The sequence below is a fragment of the Ceratotherium simum genome, chromosome 26 (assembly GCF_057802395.1).
Source record: "Ceratotherium simum simum isolate JZ-2026a chromosome 26, ASM5780239v1, whole genome shotgun sequence".
Taxonomy (NCBI): domain Eukaryota; kingdom Metazoa; phylum Chordata; class Mammalia; order Perissodactyla; family Rhinocerotidae; genus Ceratotherium; species Ceratotherium simum.
The window spans coordinates 23,609,492-23,626,481 of record NC_141925.1 but is presented as its reverse complement, the minus strand read 5'-3'; the positions used below and the strand labels follow the sequence as shown (position 1 = coordinate 23,626,481).

Here is a 16,990-nt window from a genome sequence, read left to right as displayed (position 1 = left end):
TCCTAGCGATGAAAGTATCGCATCAGCCTGTGAGAAGTGCTATGTAGGCGAGCTGAGGAAAAAACCTGACTTACCCGGGAGGGATGAGGGCCATCGCAGCAGGGACTGAAGGATGAAGAGGAGGCAGCGAGGAAGTGTGGGCAGAAGTCACAGCATGTGCAAAGGCCCTGGCGTGGAGAGGAATACCGTGTGGTTGCGTGCAGCCCTATGACAGGACAGAGCTTGGAGCTCGGGGCAAGGGCACGAGGTCTGCTGCTGAGCAGTGGACAGGGGTCAGAGTGTGTGGGGCCTTGTGAGTTACAACAAGGAGTTTGGGCTTCCCCTTGAAGGCCACAGGGAGCTGTTGACAGGAGGGTTCTAAGAGGCAGACACGATCAGCTCTGCATTGGGGAAGATCATCCTGGCTGTGTGTGGGGAAGGCCTGGGACACAGGGTGCAGGGCAGAGGCAGGGAGACCAGAGAGGGGGCTGTAGCGGGTCCTGGAGGGAGATTGCGGGGGCCTGGGCTGCGCTGGCACCAGGGCTGGAGAGGAGCGGCTCCAGTGTGGCTTGTCAAGCGGGGAGGGAGCAAGGGAGGGGTTGCCGCACTGGCTGGCCTTTCCCTGAGGCTCCTCTTTGGGCTTTGGTGCTGTCCGGCCAGGGACACTGCGGGCCACACGGGGCCTTGGTGGACATCAGGGAAGGGTGTCCTCTGAGTGAATGAGGCAGACAAGCTCGTGTCCCCAAACCTCGAGAGCACACAGCTGGGGGGCTGGAGCTCAGCCCCACTCTGCCCGTCACCCAGGGGCTGTGGGGCAGTGACAGATGGATCACCGTGCCAGTGGACGGCCCTGCCATGGGACTGAGGACAGACGCAGCCCAGCAGGGACCATCAGTCATGACGAAGAGCCAACCTCCTCTGCGTGGGGATTTACTGCAGCGACAGACAGGAAATCATGGCGTGGGACCTCCACCTCGTCTCCAGGGAGGCCCAGCTCACGCTACCCTAGTAATTGCTTCTGGGGCCGCATTTCATCCTGGACCAATACCGTCTGAGCCTCTGCCTTCGGGGAGGCCAGTGGCTGGGCTGATGGCCGGAGGCTTGGCAGGGGAGTGGGCAGCTGCCACGATGGCTAGGATGGAGGACCTTGGGATTCCAGGGGGAGCGGGAAGGGGCCTCTGCATGGGACAAGCTCCGTGGCAGGAGGGAACTTCCAGGGTGAGCCTGTGTGGGCAGGGGTGGGGGGTGCGGGCGGGTGGGCTAGGGAGAGGAGGCAGGGGATGGGGTGAATCAGCGGAGCAGGGGCAAGTGTTGGCCGAGGAGGGACGTCAGTCTCCGCCCAGCCTGGGCTCAGCTGCTCTAAGGCCCCTGCCTTCTCGGAGCACCCAGCTGGGGCTGGGAGAGTGCCCCTGAAATTCCGGAGTCCGGGTGGAAGGTGGTACCGTGTAGCTCTGGTGTGGAGCCGGTGCTCTGGAGCCGGGCAGCCTGGAGTCACATCTCAGCCCCAGGTCCCTCTCTCATGGGGAGAGCCTCAGTTTGCACACCTGTAACACGAGGGTGATGGGGAACAGCGAGGATGTCTCCATCCCAGAGCATCCCTGCCGCCTGGAGAGGAAGCCGGGGGAGCACAGGGTGTAAAGTCACTAGTCCAGGCCGCACAGCTGGGAGCAGTGGAGCCTGGACTTGAACCTGGCCGGCTGGCCCCAGGGCCGTTGCTCCTCATCACCAACGTGCTGGGGAAAGGGTCCCCGTGGTGTCTGGGCTCAGAGTCTAGGACACGCACCTTCAGTGATGAAACCCACAGAGCCTCCAGTGCGGGGCGAGGGCTTAGTGTGTATTGGTGTTAGTGTTTTTGTTGTTTTTATCACAAAATATGACTGATGAAGGCTGCCCCCTCCACAAGGGCTGTGAGTGGAGCAGTTTCCCAGAGGCTGGGAGCCTGGAAGTGGTGTCATGCATGCCACACGTCACACAGGGGTCTAGGGACATGCCTGTACATCCAGGCATCCCCATGGGCACGTAGGGACACACGACCTATTGGACAGAAGCCAATTGCCTGCCTGTTGCCTGACTGGACGCCAGAGGCTCGAGTCCCAGGGCCCCGGGAGAGCCCTCCGCACAATGGGCGGGTGGGACCTGATTCCCCACCCCCAGGCCCCACAGCACTGTCACCCTGTCCCCTCCTGCTCCTGCACGCCCATTACCCGCCTCGATCTCAGGGGTGCAAACTCCGATGGCTGTGGGCCTGTGATGGTGATGCAAGCGTGAGACGGAGGGGCTGTGGGGACCGGGATCTGAGGAGCACCTGCCCGGGCCCCAGGCCTTCGAGTAACATGGGCCCCGAGCTGCCAGATCTTCCAATTTTTGGGAGAAGCAGGGAGTTGTCCAGATCAGCACAGGCAGCCAAACCTGAGTGGCCTGAGCTACCATATTGTGACCTGCTGTGTCACTCAGCCCAGGTGGGGTGGGAGCTGAGGCCTGGGGAGGGACTCAGGGCGTCTCGGCAAATGTGCCTTGGCCTGGGGCACCTGCCACCTGTCTGGCTGCAGAACCGGCCCTGGCAGGAGCTGGGGAACCGCTGGGGCCCTTCAAGGTTGTGGTGCCAGTGCCGAGGTGTCTGGAGCCAAACCACCCACCCTGAACCAATAGAGGCAGGTCCCCCGCTGCTGGACAGAGCGCAGGTCCCCAAGGGGACGGAGGCCTGATGGGGAGACTCCTCTGGGAGCCCGTGCCTGCTCTTCCTGAACCCTCTTGTCCGCTGTGGCCAAGAGTCATTCCCAGTCACCCACACCTGGGCGCCGTCAAGCCCCGGGGCCCTGACAGCTGCAGCTTTGGGCTAATTTACACCTCGGTGCTTATGGGGTGGGCTGGGGGATGGAGGGGATGGGAAGCAGGGTGTGGAGGGAGAGGAGGCCTCTGCTGTCCCACCAAGGCTGAGGCTGGGGCCTGCCACCTCCAGCATGCCAAGGTCACCCGACTGACCCCTGCCTTTCTGCCCATGGGGGGCTGAGGGATGGGAGCTGAGGGTCCAGGAATGATCCCCTCCCTCCTTCTTCCTCCCAGAAGAGGCAAAGAGGGCTGGGAGGAACCAGCCCTGGTACATGCATGAAGCCACAGGTTGGGGACTGCAGCTTTGGGGCGGCAGCACGGGAGGGGGCTGCTGTCCTGCTAAGGCGGGTGGCAGCTGGGGCAGAGGGTCGGTTCCCAGGACTTGTAACCGGCCGGAGGCTGCCTGCAGACAGGCTTGGTTTGGCTCACTGGGTGTCTGATTCTTTAAGCTGAGCCAACATTTAAAAGTTAGATTTCATATTAAAAATAAATAAAACACCTGGCTTTCTGGCTTCTCTTGAAAATCATGGACTTTGCCAGACCGCTGGCACTGAGCTGCAGCTGCGCCCAAGGAAAGCCTGTGTGCCCTGTTGACCAGGTCCTTGCGGGTCAGCTTGCTCCCTGATGTCACTTGCCTGGCCCTGAATAAGAGGCTGAGAAGCAGGGATGCCCCGCCTGTCCTCTAGACCCACAGACGGACCGCTGAACGGGCCCGCCTGCCCTCAAGGGTCTCCGGGCCTGGCCCAGAGATAAACCACGGGCAACCCCAGGGAGGCGGACAGAGCAGGGCCCCTGCATTCGCAGGAACTCAGAGGGAGGCAGGCGGCAGGGTGGGCTGCCAGAGGCCCTGCCCTTTTCCCCACAGGCCGGCTGGACAGACGGACTCTCCCCAGTCCCTGGTACAGGGAGGGAGGCAGGATTACCCAAAGGGCCCTCTTACCCAGCACCAAGGCCACTGCTGGCGCCTGAGCTGCGGTTCAGATCCCCTTCAACTGAATCTCCTTCTCACTGAGGGCTGCTTTATCCAGCCGCCAAGAGCTGCCAACACTCACCCTGGAAGGAAGCAGCGGGGTAGGGAACCACAGGACGAGGCCAGGAGCCAGGCCTCTGGGTGTCAGCTTCCAGGATGCACACACGCTGAAGGAAGACCCAAGGGGTTGCACCCCACCTCAGCTCTCCTGCAGTTATCTCAGAATTTGTGTATTGACTAGTAGCTTCCAAAGCTGTGTCTTAGGCAAAATACTCAACCTCTCTGTACCTCAGTTCCCCTATCTGTACAATGAAGATGATAATAATAGTGCCTACTCCTTAGGGTGTTATGTGGATTAAATGAGTTCGAGTCAGGCACGTAATAACCACTGTATATGTAAGGGCTTCTATTAACCGTTTTACGATTATGACCTCATTTGCAAGCGGGGAAAGGGGAGCTCAGAGAGGGGACTTGTCCCGTGTCACTCAGCCGGCCTCTAGCAGACTGACTCAGTTCTTGGAGGCAGTATGTGCTCCATCTGTCTGACCCCAGATCCAGTGCATCAGACTATATTCTTAATAACATCCTTCACTGACTTCTCAAGAGAAAAAAATAGAAATTTATTTTAGAGTTAATGCCTGTGGAGCCTTTCTTCCCTCCTAAATTGCATGGTACACACAATTATTATGAACATCAACTGAGATTCTGGAGCGAGTGTGTGGTGTTCGTGCAATCTCCTGACAAGCCTGACCTGTGCCCGAGCTCGGGCAGGAAAGGAGGGCTGGGCTCCCTTTAAAGCAGTGGCACCGGTTTTGGGCCCTAAGAGCTGGTTTGATCAGCCCCCGGCTCCCCCAGGCGTCAGCTCTCCTGAGAGCCCGGAGGCCCGCGGCGCTCCCCACATCTGGGAGATGGGCAGAGAAGCCGGAGGCTTGGAAGCCACAGAAACGATGGATCTCCGGAGCAACAATGCCTTATCTCCACATCAGCCCAGGGCTCCAAATGAAAAGCGCATTTGCATAGCTGCTCTGGCTGAAGCTGCAAAGCTCATCAAGTGTTTGCTGGGGCTCTCGGTTGCATAGGAACGTACTTCGAGTACAGTACCACGGCGGGCCGGGCTGGGCGCCAGGAAAACAACGGATTAATATCGGGAACGAGAAATTACCCACCACTGGGAAACCAATTAGGTCCCTGATCCGAGCTTGTTACATCGATGGAAATAGATGCGCTCTGGTCTTCACTCAGCTGGGGGTGCGAGGCACATTTCCAACTTGCTGGCAAGCTGCTGGAAGGGGGTGGAGGTGGGGGGGCCCAGACAAGAACCTCACTGCCTGACTCCCAGGGCACGGGGCACGGCCAGAGAGGAAGAAAGTGAGCAAGAAAAGCCGCCATCAGGTAACAAGGGAGCAGCCATCGCCCTCCAACACAGCTCAAGGGGGAGGGAGGGGGCCTCTGGGGCCCGAGGGTGGGTTGTGGCACTGGGCCTCTGCCTCCCCTGCGGTGTGTCCAGAGGGCATCTGGGTGGTGGGGGGACAGCTCCCCGCCTTTCCTCAGCAGGATGCATGCCCTCACCAATCCTCTCAGGTCTGACGAGAGGTCAGAGGCCCCTGCAGGACCAGCTCCCCGAGGGGATCCCTCCTTTTCAACAGGGCCTGGGTGGGACGGGGATGACTGAGGGGTTATAGCAGTCCTGGCTAGATGGTTCTGGAGTTCAGAGAACAATTCCACCCTCTCAGCTGCTCCACTAGCCCCCAAATGAAGCCGGGGTGTGTGGCAGAGGGTTGTTGGCGCCTCAGCTTGGGTCTCTGAAGGCAGAGCCTGCCCGGCACACCCACATGTGTTGGTGTTGGCGTTTGAGGCCTGGGCCCCCCTGCCCTGCTCAGCCATTCTCTGGGCCCTGAGAAGGCTGGATAGGAGGTCCCCCCGGTCCACCTCACTGTCCTGGCCCGAGTCAGGCCCAGCCCCGGCATCCCATGACAGGCCTGAGTGGACATGGGCCCTGCTCTGTTGGATCTTACAGGGGAGGCACCAAGCCAGGCATCCTGGGCTCCCTGCAGTGGGCCCCAGAGCTGCAGGGGAGGGGAAGGCCACACCACACCCTGCAGCAGCGGCCCCTTCCTCCTCCTGTCATAACTCCTGCCTTTTCTAGGGCCGTCCACCCCTTGAGCCCCTTCTCCCCAGCAGGCTCCCCTCCAGGCTGCAGCTGTCTTTCAGGCCCTGGGGTCCTGGCTGGCCGACACTGAGGACAGGGCAGGGGACACGCGTGCTGAGCGGGGGCCAGCGACAGGGCCCCACACTGGCTGAGAGGACCAGCTCTCCCTCCTCCGCCAGTCAGCACCGCCACCGTCTCACCGTCTCCTTCTCGCTTATGCAGGTTTTGGGGCGTAAGGCTGTCGAGGGAGAGCACAGAGGGATCAACATTAGCCAGCCTCAGTTCCTGAGGGCTGTCCCATGCCCTCTGGGTGGAATCCAAACTGCCTGGGTTGCCATCCAAGGCCCCTGGAGACCTGGCCACTGCCTGCAGCTCCCAGCAGCCTCTGAGCTCAGCACTCCTGGCACACTGACCCATGCCCTCTGCCTGAAGCAGGCTCTGCCACGCCACTCCTTTAGGCCTTTGCCCATGCTGTTCCCTCTGCTGGCCAACTCCGTGCATCTTTTAGGATCCAGCCCAAACACCACCTCCTCTGGGAAGCCCTCGCCTCGGGTGTCCTCTACTGGCTTTCCATGGCACAGGGCAGCCCCTTTGATATAGCACTTCTGCTCCTAACGGCCCTTTCCCTCTGTAGCCGCAAGGCCTGCCTTTCAGGAAGCCGCATCATGCTACAAGGTGCCTGCAGGGAGAAGGCGGCACGTTGCTCCCGGGGTTCTGCCCCCATCAGCCCCCAGGGAGGCTCCTGGGTGGAGAAGAGGTGTCTGAGGGCAGACAGGGGCGAGGGAGGAGGTGTGATGAGAGTTTGGTCTGAACAGAGAAGGAGCAGGCAGCGGGGGACACTCTGGGCAGAGAACAGACACTGACCTGGGTCCACCGCACTCTGCTTCCTTTTCGAGGTGGTAATGACTTGGTTTTCATTCATCATCTGCATGTCCTGATCCCCCACCTGATTCCTGTGGGGAGGGAGAAGACTGAAGATTCGATCAGGCTCCAAGGGCGTGTCCTCACCATCTGTCCTTGTTAGGGCTGGTGGGGGAGGCTGTGAGCGGGCTCGGGCGCACCTGATGGTGGTGTGTTTCTCCTGGTGACAGATGTCCGTGTCCTCGGTGAAGAGGATGGTGTGGTAGGGCACTGTGGGCTCGCACGTGGGCAGGATGCCCCCAACCAGGTGGCCCACCATGGCCAGGATCCCGTTGTACACAAGCAAGTCATCCACGAGCAGCTGGACAGACACAAAGGAGGGGCTGCAGCGCGTGGCCCACGGACCCCCCTCATGTGACCTCATGTGACCTCGGGCAAAGGGCGTTCCTGCTCAGAGCCTCGCCTGTGTGAGCCGGGCCTTCGTTTTGATTCCAATCTTCACACCACGAGAAAGGTGATGCCATTAGCCCATGCTGCAGATGAGGACACTGAGGCTCAAAGGGCCTAAGTACCTTCAGCACACGGGGCAGAGGTGGGAGGCAAACTCGGGTCTCAGCCCCACGGTCTCTGCTCTCCACACCCCAGACTCGCCTCCCGGCATAAAGAACTCCCTAAATCGGTATGCTTTGGGAAGAAAAGATGAAAGAAAAGCCACTTTCTGTTTTTTCGGGGGAGGAGGTTTGGATTCACAGTTGGATGGCAAATTTCCCCGCATCCGAGGACCAGGCGTTTGTGTCTGAGGTTGCAACAGAGAGAAGTAAATCAAACTGCGACAAATGATAATTGCCGGCGGCCTAATTACCAACGAGCATAATTATCTCAAAAAACCCAGCTAATAAGTACTTACGCCAAACTCCTTCACCCCTCGATGGGGTGTTTTCGCATAATTCCACAGTTTGATCATTGACACGGTGGTAGGCAGATCGAAAATCACATAAACCCGGTTCACCTGTCAGAGAGAAGAACTAATTAAAACAGGCATGTTTGGAAACAGAGGCGCTGGGCTGGGCCAGGGGTGCCGGGCGTGGGCACGGGGAGAGCCTGGTGGGTGCCCCAATGCAGCGCCGGCCCAGATTCGCCAGCCTGGGCTGCTCAGGCCGCGGTGCGTGGCGTTCCCGCCGCCTTTCAGCTCCTCAAAGCCCATCTTGAGTCCGGTCACGTGTGGCTGCGTTTGCAACAAACCGCTGAGCTGGCTCTTGGAGGGCCTGGTGTGGCCCTCATTTAAATACCCCAGGAGAACTGGGTGCGTCCTTCCCTTCCCCAGGTCAGGCCAGAAACACAGGTCAGGCCAGAAACACAGGCTGGGGCTCCGTGGGCCAAGGGGACAGGCCCCAACTCCAGAGTCAAGGAGCACCACCCCCGGCAATCAGCTCAGCCCTGACCCCTGTTTGTCCTTCCCCAGTCAGGACTGAAAAGTGCAGCAGACAGGCCTGAGGGAGCGGCTGGGTAATCTCCAGCACGGGTCTGTGAGCCTCGCTGGGGAGTGGGGAGGGGGCTTCCCAGGCAGAATCAGCAGGTAAAGTGGGACCCAGCAGCCTCCAACAGCCCACCCTCACCCAACAAAGACTCTCTGATATTAGGGGCCCCTCGCAAGACAGGATAAAGCACTAAGTGTTCAGCATTGGCCACAGGCTGCAGTCTTTGTTCTGCCCCAGGCCCCGGGTCTCGGCCTGTGGTCATCCTCACAATGCCCCAAGGTGGGGAGGGGGTGTGGCTAGGGGAGGGTCCGCCTTCTGATTGTACCATGGAAATAATAAAGGTCTAGATGGCAGTCCTCAAACTCAGTTGCCCAGGGGGCTCTTGCAGATACAAATGTTTGAGTCTAGCTGGGAGAGTGACAGCTGGAGAATCTGCCCCGCACCAAACGGCCTTCCCACAAGAGACGATGAACGCCGGCTGGCCAAGATTGAGATGGCAGCGGCTAGACTGGCTAGGGGGCCACAGGTTTGCGGCCCCGGGTCTGAGGGCTGATAGAGCTCCGAGTTTCCCCTTTGCAGTGGTGGGACGGGGGCTGAGGGGCTGGCCTCCGCTCAAGGGAGGCTGACGGACACTCAGTGGGGGGGAATTTGGGTGGGTTATGGAAACTTCTGTCACAGAACTGCTGATGCTGCCCCTTCCTGTGTTTTGAGAGGAAAATGGACCCCCTTATCCTCCTGTCCAATCACATGGAGTGGACAAGGGGACACTCCAGTGGTCACCCAGATGCCCCAGACCCTGCTGCACATCTCTCCCCAGGCGTCTTGAGAGCTGGCCGGTGCTAAACCCACCTGTCCCATCTCCTGGCCCCTCTCCTCCCTCTTGACCACCATTGACCAGGCCCAGGTGGGGCCCGCCCCTAGGCTCGCCATCAGGCCATGGAGCAAAAAGATAAGCAGGACCAACTGCAGGGTCCGAGATCTGGGAAACTGAGTCAGTTGGCCGGAAGAGCTGAGCAGACAGATGTGAGGCCAGAGAGAGGGCAGGGTTGGCTGTGACACAAGGAAGGAGCAGAAACAGCGAATGTGGAGAGGACGGGGTGGGAGGAAGAGGACGGGGTGGACTGCAGAGAAACAGAGGCAGAAAAGAGAACCAGAGAGGGCTGGCCGCAGGGACCGACGGATGCCCGAGCCCCCAGGCCTGCTGCACTGGGGCTCCTGGCTTCAGAGTCCCACGTGGCCCTTTATCTCCCGGGTGTCCCCATATAACAACCATGCCTGGAGCAAAGAGAAAGAACGGTGGCCTGGAAGAGCCAGCCCCATTAGTGAAGGCCTGAGCCTTCCTGACAGCCCCCGGGCATTTTGACTTGTTCAAGCTTAACTTGGCCTGGAAGAAAGATGTGGCACTGAGACCAGGGACAGAAAGTCCCCTGCCCACCCCAGGGCTGGGAGCTCCAGAACCCACCAGGCCCGGCAGGATGGGAGCCAGCCACATGTGCCTGCCATCGCTGGTGTCGTTCACTTGGTCGATGAGCTTGTCAGGGGTCCGCACGTCCCCGCACACGCCCTCCAGGGAGTTCACGCTGTCGGGGAAGGCTGCGATATCTGAGAGGCCTCTAAGCTGTCATAACCCGAAGCAGTGTGCTTGGCCGGCACCACGTGCCACTGGCGGCCGCCAGCCTCCATGACGCTGATGGCACGGCTCGGGGGACACCGGGGCTGGTGGGCCTGGCGGGCAGAGCGGCCGTCTGCTGCTCTGGGCCGCCGGAGAAGTGACAGCCGAATTAGACGTTTTGGGGAAAATGAGAGCACGGAGGCTGAGGGGGGTGGGGGGTGTGTGTGGAGGGGTGGCCAGTTTCAAGGAGAGGGGCAGAAGCCAGGCAGAGAGCTGGCTGAAAAAGGGGAGTTTCATGGGACTGCTGGGGGCAGGGACAAAAATGTTGCTGCTGCTCTGGCGAATGCAGGGCAAACTCTGCAAGGGCTTGTTTCTTTTGCAAGGGGACGGGGTCACAGCTGGGTTCTGCCTCAGCATGTGAGCAGGAGAGCCTGACCCAGCTACTCAACTGACGGGCATTGCTGTGGATCCAGCGAGCTGGGCTCCAGCCCTGGCTCTGCCACTCCTGTGACATCTCTGGGCCCGCTCCCTCATCTGTGAAATGAGTAGAAGCATCCTATGCCCCAGAATTGATGAAGGATCTCTGAGGACACCAGATGCAGGCGCTCTTGTTAAAATCAACAAAGTCTTATCCACCCCAGGAATCACTAAGAACCATCAAAAACACCAAGAATCCTTTATCTCAGCTGAGGATAGTGTCACCGGCGGCAGGCAGAAAACTGGAACCCAGGGACCCCAAATCGATGCCAGGAAGGCTTTGGGGTTTGACCTGTTCTGACAGTCCCCTAACTGTAGTGGGTCAGGGATCACCATCGAGAGCCCGGAGGGGTCAGGCAGGTTAACAGAAGAGAGGCAGGACAGCTCAGTGGTCACGAGCCCGGTCTCTGGAGCCAGTGTGACCTTGGGCAAGTCACCCAGCCTCTCTGTCTCGGTTCCTCATCTGTAAAATGGGGTAACAGCACTCCCTGCACAATGAGGGCAGATGGTACCCTGCAACGGCCCTGGCACAGAGTGAGCCCTTGGTAAATATTAACAGGGTGTTTCGGGGCCTAGTAGATAATGATGAGTGAGGACTGAGATCAACTCAAAGGCCAGTGGACACTCGGTCCAGCCTTCGTCGCTGCACTGACTGTGGCCTCACACTGCCAATTTCTCAGGGTTTTCATATGAAACCTCCCGATTTTTAAAAAATATTAGCAACTAATTTAAAATATTTAAGAACTCACTGGGCTAACAGTTCGCACATTTTGGTGTGGGCATTCCATGAGCAAAGGGCTCCATGGTTAATAAATTCAGGAAGCAGTGAGTTGAACGCAGTGCAACAGGGTGCTCCCTGCAGGCCTTGTCAGAGCCCCTAGAACGCCAAGTGCCTGTGGTTTTCCGGGAGGGGCTGCAGCTGTAGCCTCTCCCCCTTCCCTGCACCACAGGACTCCTGGTTTTGTGGAACTCCTGTCACGGGTGCCCTGGCAGGTGTGGCTGGGAGCTGCTCACGGCTGTGCCCATCACGAGGGCCAGCATCTGACTGTCAGCAGAACCCACCGGCATTTTTCATCCAGGGTCTGGGTCCCACAGGGACGTCTCCCTCTACATCCAGGGCTCCCTCCCCTGATGCTCCTATGCTCCTGCAGTCGGAGCGGAGCCCCCTTCTGCCCAGAAAGGATACTGTTTTCCGACAGGGGGATTTTCTCTCCGCGCTCGTCATACAGCTCCAGGCCGGTGAGACCGACGTAATAGGGGTCACCCCAGCTGGTCAGAAGCTGAAACTGGAAGATGACTGGGACACGCCATTCAGGAAACACAGGCTTAATTCTCCGAGAACAAAGTCAAACAGTGACAGAGAGAGCACGCAGATATCTATTGTTTTGGTTTATAGAGATGAACGAGAGAAATAAACCATGTTTTCCTCTCACTAAGACCGAAGCCTATGAAAACATACGTGGCATCAGATTTTCTTTAATTTCAACTGCGTATTTCTGTGTGTGTTTTAAGAACCTTTCAAAACCTTGCTCCGGGAGACAGGACAGGACAGGAGGGGAGGGGAGGGTGCCCTCCAGGGAGCTGGCAGGGGAAAGATTTGTGTCACAAACTCATTGTATGGTGCTGAAGTTGACTAGGCCTCAAGCTATCTCATGCCTCAGTTTCCCTGGCTTAGAATGACAAGAACAGAGCACCTGTTCCCTCCTCCATCCATTTCAAGTGTGCAGGGATTAAGAGCGGGAACGCATGAGCTTGGCAGCACCAGGAGGGATGGGTCGTGGCAGGGTGACCCGCCATTGCTACCTCAGTCAAACACACACACCCAGGCATCAACCCTTCCTCAGCCCTGTCCCCATTTGCTCCTGGCGTCCCCAGGCAGGGCAGGAAGCCTGAGAAGCAGCAGGGTGGCTCCCAGGCGATGGCACAGCCAGAGGCGGTCCTTCCAGAATGGGCTAGTGGGAGAACCAGGCTGCCTGTGTTCGCTAACCCGGCCCCGCTCCTGCCCAGCTGTGTGGCCGTGGGCAGGTTACTCAGCCCCTCTGTGCCTCAGTTTCCTTAGCTGTGAAATGGGGGTGCCAGCCGGGCCCACCTCATGGGGCTGTGGTGAGGACTGAGCTAGTACAGGCAACCCACTGCGAACGGTGCCGGCCGCGGCAAGGGTCCCGTAAATTTGAGCGATTAGTCCTTCTCTCCTCACCCCCTCCCTGCCCAGCTCCCAGGAGAGCCCCCAGTCTAGTCCCGGGTCCATTCCCGCTTCTCGGGCCCCTCCTGCACCCTCAGCCCGCCAGGGGGCGGGATCTGACCCGGTGTTGCTGCCCGGGCCTGTCCCAGCAGCACTCAGTTGCCCGAGGGCCTGCGAGTCCTCCCCTCCTCTCCTCAGGTTCCCTGCACGGCGCCCCGGCGACCTCGGCTGGGGCCTGCCTGAAACCCTGGTCAGCAGCTGAGGCCTGGACCTCGCCTCAGGGCTGGCAAGGCGGCGGCAAGGGCCTCGCCCTCTCCCTGGGCCCCGGCCCGGCCCCCGAGGGCCCGGGGTGTGCTGGGGGCGGAAGGATACAGCCACACGGCATCAGCGGTGCCTCGTAGTCCATGCTCGCCCGCTCCAGGCTTCTCACGTCCAGCCTGAAGAGACACAAAACAGCACCAGGGAGTGTCAGCGGACACGCACCTGACCCGCTTCTCCTGTCCTGCCTCAACTCGGACCTTTGTCTTTGACCTAATTCTCTTGTCTTCTGGAAAGGTGCAGGTGTTCCTTTATCTGACACCATGGGACCCTGAGCTCACGCGGTTTTCAGCTGATCCAGGAAGAAGCTCTAAGCGACAGCCGCCCTGGACCCAGGCGCTGTGAACCAGCCCAGCCCAGCCCAGCCCGTAACCGCAAGACGGACACCTGTGCAGACAGGTAGAGAGCTGTACTCAGCAACCTGCCCTCACTAACATCCTAAATTCCCCTCCCCTGGGCGGGGCGCAGCAGCCATTTTTAGCTCATGCGATGTATGTAGCAGCGTGATTTCAAACCACGCACCTGCAAGCTTATGCCCACCTCCACACGCGCCGACGCAACTTCTCCTTGAATATTCATTCTCTACCCACCTCCCTGTGCTCGGGGGGCCATAGCTTTGTGAAATTATTCCCTATGGTCTCCGTTTTCCTTTGCTGCATGCCGCAAATAAAAATTCTACTCTGTGAAACAACTACTGGTGCAGTTTGATTTAACTCCCAAGAAGGGACGCACGTTTGGTTCGGTAACAGAAGCAGAAGATCACAACAGGCCAGAATCGCTGGCCAGTGACTCCCCAGGCGACAGACTGCAGACGTGGTGTTTCCCGTTCCCTGGGGGGCCCTGCGCAGGGAGCGCCCATGCTACTGGGGGAGGCCCCGTCACCGCCAGTGCCGGCACAGGGCATTCTCGGGCTTCACCGATACGGACTCTTCTGTGACCCCCAAACAACCCTAGGAGGTGGGTACTCTTCTATCCCTAGGCTGTGGATGAGGAAACGGGAGCACAGAGAAGTGAAGTCACTTGCTCAAGGTCACACAGCTGTTAGGTAGCAGAACTGAGATGTGACCCAAGGTTGTCTGGTTCCAGAGTCCACTCTCCTAACCACTCCACTCCACTGCCCCTTCATGAATAAGGCAAGTCCACACTGCTGAGAGCCGAGCAAGACCCATGATGGGGTGACAGGGTGGAGTGCTGGGCCAGGGCAGGCTACCTGGGGTGGTCAGGGAGGCAGCCGTGGGAAGAGTCAGAGCTGGGCTTTCCAAGCACAGGAGCAGCCAGAGCAAAGGCCCTGAGGTGGGAAGGGGCTGGGCGGTTGGTGTTTGTCCAGAAAACAGCCAGGGGCTGGAGCGCAGGGTGGGATGGGAGGAGGGCAGGGAGAGGAGGCTGGAAGGTGGGGGGTGCCCTGAAGGCTTTGGCTTCGTGATCCTGAGCAAGCGGCTTCACTAGCCGGGGCCTCGGTTCCCACATCTCCAAAATGGGCATAATAATCCCTACTTCCAAAGGCAGGTGGAAGGATTCCCTGAAGGGTGAATACAAGGCATCTGGCACCAGGGAGCACTGGGAGGAGAGCTCCCCTCCACACTCCTCCCCACGGGGCTGCTCTCTCTGGTCCACAGCCAGTGCCCTCCTGCTCCGGCCTGGTTCCCTTCAATTTCAAGGGCAATGTTATAATTAAGTGACTGTTCCCATGACTGGCCCGAGAAGCGATCCCAGTCAGTGGAGGGAAACTCATTTTGTTTCGAGAGCTTGGCCTCTGGCGTTTGGACATCGGGGGTTTAAATGAGTAAACTTAACGTGGCATTTACAAATTGTTATGAACTTAATGCAGCGGAGACTGGGGCCGAGAAATCCCAGTGAATCCACGAAACGCGAGGCTCTATTTGTCTCTTTGAATCTTTCTAAATCAGGAACATAGAAACCAGAGAAGGAAGGCCTTCCCCGAATCGGCTGGCAGGCATTTCTGGAATCAAGGCAGGCCAGAGCCTCTTTTCCCAGCAGGAAGCACAACGAAGCATTTAAAATCTCAAGCACTCCAGACTGTGAGAAACCCAAACATCCCCAGACAAGGTGGGTACATCCCCCAGGCTTCCGGAGAGGCTCCACTGAGCTTGAAAACGGCCAAGTTGAAAAGCAGTGCGTTTGATCATCATTTCAAAACCCTTTCGGTGTACACTTCAGAGCACCGCGCAAAGCCGGCGCCCGCGGGCGGGGAGGGTCGTTCATGGCGCCCCCTCACCTCTGGGACGGCTGGGGCGGCAGGCGAGCCTGGAGGTAGTCCACAAAGAGGATTTCTTGAGCAAAATCAAAGTGGCAGTTGCCCGGCCCCTTCCGGATGAGGAAGCCCTCTGGAGGGGAGATGCACAAGCCGTCTAGGGAGACGTGGACGATTTTGGCCTAGCAAACAAAAGAAAAAATATGCCTGAGGAAAGGAGCCAGCGTGGAGGAGAGCCATGTGTGCTGACATGGCCGGTGCTGCTGGCAGCTGGCATTTACGACGGAGAGCCTTCACAGGGCCCCCATGCTTGGGAGAGAGCTTGGTCTGGCCTTTCTCCCAGACCGGAACCACCTGGCCCGGCCCACTTTCCAGGGTCATCCCTACTCTGTGTCAGGCGCTCTGCTGGCCGCTGGGCAGAAAGCAGGGGACAAGGCAGGTGAGGCCCTGCCACAGTGGACACACAGACACTCTCTGGTCCACTCAGCAGCAGGGGCCTGCGGTGGTATGACATGGTGGTCAAGGGCATGGACTCAGCTGCTCTGACATCCACCATTAGTGGTTGTGCAAGTTACTTAAGCTCCCTAAGCCTCAGTTTCCTCATCTGTTAAATGGGCTCAATGATGAGTTGACTTATATAAAGTATCTAGAACAGAACAGTGCCTGGCACAGACTACGCACTCGGTAAGTGTTAGCCTGTCCTGATCCTTCTTCAGACCCCGGATCACACATCACCACCTCTCCTAGCACTTTCCTCCAGGACAGAATGAGCCCCTTCCTGATTTTCCTTCTCATAGCCCTTAGCTCATCCTTTTAGGGCATGGACTCCCTAGCAGTGTCCTCAGTGGTTTCTGGGTCTCCCTTGGTGACAGGTACCCCAGCTGGACCGTCGCTGTATGGGCCTCAGGGCTGGCACACAGCACGTGCTTACCAAGAGCTTGCTGAATCAGCGGGATTTGGGCCAGCATGTCCCCCTGTTCTAGGCCAGATTTCACCAGCCGGATGGCCAGGACCTACCAGTACATCTCAAAGCCTTAATGGCAGGTCTGAGTTAGCTCAGCTCTGTCTCCCTGGGCAGGGGTAGGGGAGCAGGGAGGGGCTCTGACGAGCCAGCACCCTCTCTCCGACTACATGTTCTGGAATCAGGGTTCCTCGCACCTTACCCCATCTTTGTGGTAGCAACACGGGCCCAGCTGCTGACTGGGGCTAACCAAGTGGGCTATCAGCTCTGGGCGATGCAGGGGGCTTCTCTGTGCAGAAAGAGACGGGCCTTGCCTTGGGTCTCATGGACAACTAATGTGGCCCCGGGGCCTTCATTCCTGCAGCATTTAGGGAGCCCCTCTGTGTCAGTCGGTTAGTCACAGGACACATAAACCTAACAGTGCAGGGTGACTGGCTTCAGGCACGACTGGATATGGGGACCTAAAGCTTGTCCCTACATCTTCACTCTGTTCCCCTAGGTGAATTCCTAGCCCAGCCCCAGGGCTGGACCTGTGACCCAGGCCGGACCAAACTGACAACTGTAACCCACGGGCCGTGTGACTGGTTCAGGGTCATGGAACTCGACCAGAACAATCAGCATGACTCCTGGGTTCTGCGGGCTCGCCTTGAAAGAGGAGTTCTTTTCCACTTTGGGGCACGCAGGATGTAAGCCTACAGCTGCCAGGTTTGCCCTGTGGAGAAAGCCAACTGAAGGGAAGCTGGCAACAGAGCAAAGCAGAGGCCCAGGAAGTCCTTGTCCCTCGTCAGCGCCACCACTTCCTCCAGGAAGCATCCTTGACTACCCCAGGCCTCTGTTCATTCCCCCGGAGGGCGCTTCTATTATCACCTCCATCTTGTAGCTAAGGAAACTGGAGTTCAGAAAGGCTAAGCAATTTGCCCAAGGACACACTGGAGGGATTTGAAGCCCCGTCTCCTAGAGTG

At 58.8% G+C, this 16,990-nt stretch overlaps 1 protein-coding gene across 7 annotated transcripts in view; it reads right to left on the bottom strand.

Annotated features, from left to right (window-relative positions):
* Positions 1-1,269: 1,269 nt before the first annotated feature.
* The window catches only part of KATNIP (katanin interacting protein), a 191,521-nt gene continuing 175,800 nt past the window's right edge, over positions 1,270-16,990 (bottom strand). For 5 of the 7 annotated variants that reach the window (XM_087417181.1, XM_087417184.1, XM_014794590.2 and 2 more), the window contains 8 exons: positions 15,092-15,249; positions 12,910-12,974; positions 11,542-11,652; positions 9,729-9,868; positions 7,696-7,797; positions 6,989-7,149; positions 6,792-6,880; positions 1,272-6,165 (listed from right to left, as the gene is read on the bottom strand). In XM_087417181.1, coding sequence (XP_087273307.1) covers positions 6,107-6,165; positions 6,792-6,880; positions 6,989-7,149; positions 7,696-7,797; positions 9,729-9,868; positions 11,542-11,652; positions 12,910-12,974; positions 15,092-15,249 — 885 coding nt within the window. In that variant the 3' untranslated portion in view covers positions 1,272-6,106. Of the gene's footprint in view, positions 6,166-6,791; positions 6,881-6,988; positions 7,150-7,695; positions 7,798-9,728; positions 9,869-11,541; positions 11,653-12,909; positions 12,975-15,091; positions 15,250-16,990 lie in introns of all 7 variants that reach the window. The other 2 variants (XM_014794589.2, XM_014794587.2) reach the window with 2 other exon arrangements.